This window comes from Sinocyclocheilus grahami, unplaced genomic scaffold (assembly GCF_001515645.1).
Source record: "Sinocyclocheilus grahami isolate Dianchi unplaced genomic scaffold, SAMN03320097.WGS_v1.1 scaffold355.1, whole genome shotgun sequence".
Classification (NCBI taxonomy): Eukaryota; Metazoa; Chordata; class Actinopteri; order Cypriniformes; family Cyprinidae; genus Sinocyclocheilus; species Sinocyclocheilus grahami.
This window is the reverse complement of record NW_015505534.1, coordinates 702,572-708,498: the sequence shown is the minus strand read 5'-3', so window position 1 is coordinate 708,498 and position 5,927 is coordinate 702,572. Positions and strand designations below refer to the sequence as shown.

The 5,927-nt window shown below is 35.1% G+C and overlaps 2 protein-coding genes across 3 annotated transcripts in view; both read right to left on the bottom strand.

The window, feature by feature from the left end:
• Nucleotides 1-4,095, bottom strand: part of pus1 (pseudouridine synthase 1) — a 6,409-nt gene extending 2,314 nt beyond the window's left edge. Inside the window, exons 1-5 of one of the 2 annotated variants that reach the window (XM_016229606.1) lie at nucleotides 4,052-4,095; nucleotides 3,798-3,949; nucleotides 3,490-3,719; nucleotides 3,272-3,409; nucleotides 701-803 (exon numbers count right to left, since the gene is read on the bottom strand). In XM_016229606.1, coding sequence (XP_016085092.1) covers nucleotides 701-803; nucleotides 3,272-3,409; nucleotides 3,490-3,719; nucleotides 3,798-3,867 — 541 coding nt within the window. In that variant the 5' untranslated portion in view covers nucleotides 3,868-3,949; nucleotides 4,052-4,095. Of the gene's footprint in view, nucleotides 1-700; nucleotides 804-3,271; nucleotides 3,410-3,489; nucleotides 3,720-3,797 lie in introns of both variants that reach the window. The other variant, XM_016229605.1, reaches the window with a different exon arrangement.
• The window catches only part of LOC107548792 (serine/threonine-protein kinase ULK1-like), a 31,495-nt gene continuing 26,862 nt past the window's right edge, over nucleotides 1,295-5,927 (bottom strand). The window contains exons 27-29 of the mRNA XM_016229604.1: nucleotides 2,608-2,765; nucleotides 2,254-2,389; nucleotides 1,295-2,169 (exon numbers count right to left, since the gene is read on the bottom strand). Coding sequence (XP_016085090.1) covers nucleotides 2,114-2,169; nucleotides 2,254-2,389; nucleotides 2,608-2,765 — 350 coding nt within the window. The 3' untranslated portion in view covers nucleotides 1,295-2,113. The remainder of the gene's footprint in view (nucleotides 2,170-2,253; nucleotides 2,390-2,607; nucleotides 2,766-5,927) is intronic.

Below are 5,927 nucleotides of genomic sequence, written 5' to 3'. Positions count from 1 at the left end.
ACCTGAATACTTTCCGTACCCACTGTATTTCCTCAGCGACGAGCACGGATCAGCTCCAGGCATGACGAAGCGGATATCGTCCTCTTTTGGAAGGCCAAACAAAGTAGTTTCGCTTTCACAACGAAACACACAGCGCCTTCACGACATGGCGGCAGCAACAATACTACAGCGAGAATCAAAGTTACGCCTTCTTTCTTTGTGTGAACATTTGGGCGGCGTTATGCAAATCTTCCCACATCGTGACGTAGACATGTGGGGGCGTGTTTAAACAAGCCGTTTTAGGTAGGCGTGGTACTCGCCTAAAAGTTAAGGACTCTTAACTTTTATAAAGAATATCTCTTTGGATTTGAGACTTTAGTCTTTGCAACTTTACAGATCTTCTTTATGCACCAAGAGCTTGTAACACTCCAAAGAGAAAGGAAAACTTGAAATCGCATCATATGACCCCTTTAAAATGACTAAAACCAGATCTGAAATAAAAATGAGTGAAAGCTAAATAGAAATATTTTAAAAAAATTGACAAAAGCAATAAAAATAACAAACTAAAATGAAAACTGAAAATATAACAATTTCAAAATATTAATAAATACAATAACAGTATATAAATAATACTAATATTTGATTAATAACATTGATAATACTGTCAATAATACTGTCATTGAACAGGAAATTTGTAAATAAAAAAACCTTAAGGTCAGACCTAAAATTCTTATGTGAGGCGGCAGATGTGCATTAATTTTGTCCAGGATGTTGTCAATCATCCACACCTTCAGAGACACAACTTGACCCACAGCAGAAACACCCTGGTAATGCAATGAGAAGTAATCAGCAATTACACTCTTTTCTTAAATAATAATAATATTATTTATATATATATATATATATAAACCCAATTCCAAATGAGTTGGGACACTGTACAAATTGTGAGTAAAATAGGAATGGAATAATGTATATATATATTTTTTAAAACATGTTAATTTTTATTATTACTTTAATTATTGATTTTCTTAATCTTTTTTTTTTATGTAATGTATTCTTTTCTTTTTTTTTTCTAACCAGGAAGCATGGAAATAAATAATAAGTTTATGATTTTTACATATATCTTATTTTATTTAAAGTGACATTTATTTAATTTCAAGTAGTGATTTTTTTTTTTATAGTTTTAGATGTAGTTTTAGTTAACTATAATAAATAGCACTCACTATAAAAAAGGCAGCTTGTTTCTTATCATGTTAATAGGGGAACATGTGAGCAACTGAGCATCAGGTTAAAAGTAAACATTCACTAAAGTGCTACAAATGATATCGCCGGCTTTATACAGTTTCTTTCTGCGAGACAATGAGAATGTCTTTTAAATAACTGGCAAAATGACTTGTTTTTTTGAATGGCTTGTAATTTGGTCATTGAATTTCTGATTAATCTCCCCAGTGAGGGAGTATTTGGGCCTCTTACAACATTCACATGGTGCACAAATCGCCATTTTCCTGGTCTGCAACATTCAATCAGAGATTATTTCTTCTAACTGGACATTTGGAATTCAACAAACCAACCAACCAAAATGACTTCAACTTCAAATCACACAAAGCACCCCCAAATGCACTATTAAATCACTCATCTTAAAAGTGTTTCCTAACGTCTCTCTGCTAGCTAACGTAGTGAATGGGCAGATCTCTGACTACAAACTAAAGAAAATATAAGAAACTGATGTTCTGGGATGGATAAACCTCATCTAAGATTAATTCGGATTGCACAACCCATTTATAATGCGCAACCACATCCTATTTGAGCCAACATGTGCACAGAGAAACATGTTTGCACTACACTTTAAACTCCGTGAGAGAATAATTGCGGAAACAGGTTTCATCTTGACTACAGACACAGGTATTATTCAGTCCTTCTGTGTCTGCGATGATGTAAAGTGGCAACACATTCAAATCCTTGCATCTCTCCATCATTTACGACATAAGCTGTCAATCAGGTTAACTTGGTCCAATAAGAGGGCCGTTCTCTCCTCCACAGCATTTTGAAAGGTGGAAATGGAAAAAGATGGAGAAAGTTGCTTGAGGGAGAAATGGGAATCTTAACGGTGTAACAGCAGTGTGGTGGAGAGACTTTACACACAGAGACCCGACTGCAAGGCGGTGAGACGGCGTTCGATGCAGTGCTTACCTGTAGGTAAACATCACACTGGTTATGTAAATGATCTTAAAAAGACATCTTAAATGTTAAAACATGTGCTACTGTATTACTCACACTTGTTAATGCTGAGGATGTCAGCCTGTTCTGTGAGGAGGAGACACAGACCCTCCATGAGCAGCAAGGCCTTATGGTAGCGCTGAACCGATGCTTCCCCCTGATGAAACATCTCATCTAGAGCAGCCGCCTGCACCTGTACGACCAGGCCACTTCTTAAATACACTTTTATAAGCTAAAATCTACATGGTATTTGCAATAAGAAAAAGGCTGAATAGACAAACAATCTGACAAAGAACTAGTTATATAAGGTGAGAAATATTTTACAGCTGAGCATAAGAAAAAAATTCCATTAATTTCCCAGAGCCTGGAAGTCACAATTTCAAACATTCCTGATATTTCTAGGCTATTTACCATCTGTACAGAGTGGCTAAGGAGGAGCCTCTCTGCGGTGATGCTGTTGATGTGGTCCATGAGTTTGTGTTTACGGGAGAAGAATCGCTCCAGTTGAGCACTCAGAGAACGGCAGGACATCACACTGGACTTATACAAGTCATTCAGCCTTCTGACTACTGGAATAAAAAAAATAAATCTCAATTATGGTCTCAATTCTTTGCACGTTGGACACTGAATCTCTAATATATCTTTGTCCCATAAAGCACTCTGGGTCAGTCTCTCTACACCAGGTTTTCCCAAACTCGGGTTTATAATTAAAGGCAAAATATGTATACGATTTTTTTATTAAAATATCCCAAAACCACTAGAACAGTGTTGTATATTTTGCTGACTTGTGTACTTACAGTATCCCAAATGTTTCGAAGAATGTTTAAATCCAGAGAAATTAGCAATTTTAACTAGTGACACGAGCGTGTCCATAGTGTCATTGTGTCGCCTGCCAATGACGTCATACACCCTCGATTTCCGGTTTTGTTTTGTAGAAAACATGGAACCACCAAAGACACTTTAATATGCTATGCATTTTATTAGACAGGTGACGACCGCACAGAGTAGCAGCTTGTTTCTTATCATGTTAATAGGGGAACATGTGAGCAACTGAGCATCAGGTTAAAATATTCACCTTATCCGTTCGTGCACACCGCTGGAAAGACATCTTCTTCATGTCATTTCCATGGCCCTCTGGAATACATGCGGCTCTCACAAGAGCAGTGACCAGTTCATCCTCAATGGTTCTGAACTGAGAGTTCTTTGCATTTCTCTGAATGCACAGGACAAGTATTAATACTTGGGACTACACAGCAACATATAAAATCACTATGCTGCATCATCATAACTCACCTGCATCCCATAATACCCTTTGCCTGAATATGCCATCAGCAGGGCCACCTTTTTCTTGGGGTATTTCCTCTCATCCTGGTCTGTTTTAAGCTTCTTGTCTTCATGCTCGGTCTCAACGAGCGTATCATCTACTGGTCTCTTCAAAGCTTTGATTTGAGGGTCTGTGGACTCCTCAGTCATCTTGCAGGACATGCAAAATCCACGGGAATTTAATATAGGATCTGGCCACCCTGAAGAGCATTTCAGTCAAACATTAAATTATCGTTCATCAGTTCCTTTACAGCAGAACGCAATGTTAAGAAACTCACCTTTGTTTTTGAGAGCTGGAATAAATGTGTGCCGTGATAAAATATGAATGCTCCGACAGCACCTCAGCATGTCACCACACTCTTCAATGAGGAGCTCACCAGTGTCTTTTGAACAAAACCAGCTCGACTGCTTTTACGTTATCTGCCATTTTCTATTAGAAGTCAAATGAATATAGAAAACAAATGTTTGTGCGTATCTTTGACAGCAGTATGATCTATCTTCACCGCAAAACACTTATTTACTTCCCGTGTACCATGAATACACCCACGTGGAGTGGCTGAACTTTCACATCTCGCCGAATATCGCGTGACCTAAAATGGGTTGCCAGGTTTTCAAAATAAAAAGTGATCAAGAGGCGGAGCCATGTTTTTACGACCTCCCTCATTGAGATAATATTCTAATTTTTATTAATATTTTAAATCTGAAATATTTTGAGTTTTCATTTTTATATTTAACGTTTTTATTTGAGTAATTTTGTCGTGTGTTTTGTCATTTTTTTTATATATGTCTATATAGTTTGCATTAACTGATTTCATTTAGTTTGAGTTATTTTAAGTAATGCAATTTTTTTATGGTTTTAATTTTAGTTAGTTTTACTTGACTATAATAACCCTGATTTACAGTTAATCATATTTATAAATATATTCATTTTACATTTTCAATTACAATGAACATATTTATAGATTTAAATGATCTTCAAATAATCATATTTAAATAGTTTTAATATATTTAATGATTTTAAATATACTTTCTTTTAAATATATTAATATTTAATGTATTAAAATGATAATATATATATATTCTATTAAATATATACATTAAATTAATAACAAATACATCTAAATGAAAAATATAATTGTAAAAAACTGTTAATTTTTTAAATATTTATCAGACTATAGATCACAGAAAACATTCCATGCTCCCAAAACCTCAAAGGTAAAGGGAGTTTAAAACATAACCAAAAATGATAGGCAATTTATTTCAGTTTTCCTCGTTTATTGGTGCTGTACTGTACTGCAAAAAGTTACATATTATATAGACATGAAAGAGTGTGTACAGGTCTTTTAACAGAACAAACAACTGTAAATGTTTAGCAACAGTCACAATTGGGAACGCTCATATCTTTGGTGGGGAGAGGGTGACGGAAAGCAAATCTCCATGCGTTTGTTAAATGTACAAGTTTTAAAGCGATAATTTACAATCCAAATGTACACGATTCTGAGAGATCAAGGTCAAACAGACGTATGTCTTTATTACTGGAGAACAAAATGAGGACGTCAGACATCAGTGTAGTGATGCAGAACTGGTGAGCTCACATATTGCAAGTTTTAGTGTCTGAAGATCAACCACAAAGTGATGCTTAAATCAGATGACCAAACACTTCATGCGGTACATAGTGATTTAAAGTGTTACGATACATTGAATGGCCATTTAGGCGGCGATTAACATTTGATGGATTAAACACAGTTTTCTTTTATGCAATTTAAAAAGCACAACAAATACACTGCATGGGGAAAAATATCTTAAAACAACATAATCCTCAAATTGTTCTGACAGAGAGAAAAAAAAAATCTATGAAGTCTTTTAACAAAGTTGTTAAAATTGCAATTTAACTGGTATGTATTAGAGAAAAATGCATGTTACGATGATGGCAACTGGCCTTTGGAAGCTTTGGAGCTTATGTCTCACTATCATGACACCGCACTTCAGTTTATTCAAAGAAAACTAGTATGTATGATACTTAAACACACAAATACATTCACACGCACATAAAAGTGAAGCAAAACTAAATCAATCCCACTGCATCTCAATCCAGTCAAATTCAACCAATCAAAACACAACTCACTCCATATTGACAAATGTACAAAAAAAGGAAATTCAACAGAGCAAAATATTTTTTCAGTGTTTGCTTTTTTTCTTTAAAGGCACATTTTAAAAATGTCTTAAATATATTCAACACATAAACACACTGTTCATATACAACACAATTGAAATAAGCCTAAAAAGCACTGACTATGTAACTCTACAAAGAAAGCAAGGAAATGTGTTCACACTAAATGGTCCGCTCGATTTTGAATGTCTTCTGCTTACCTAAAAAAAAAAAAAAAAAAAAAAGCCCCCAAAAAGGG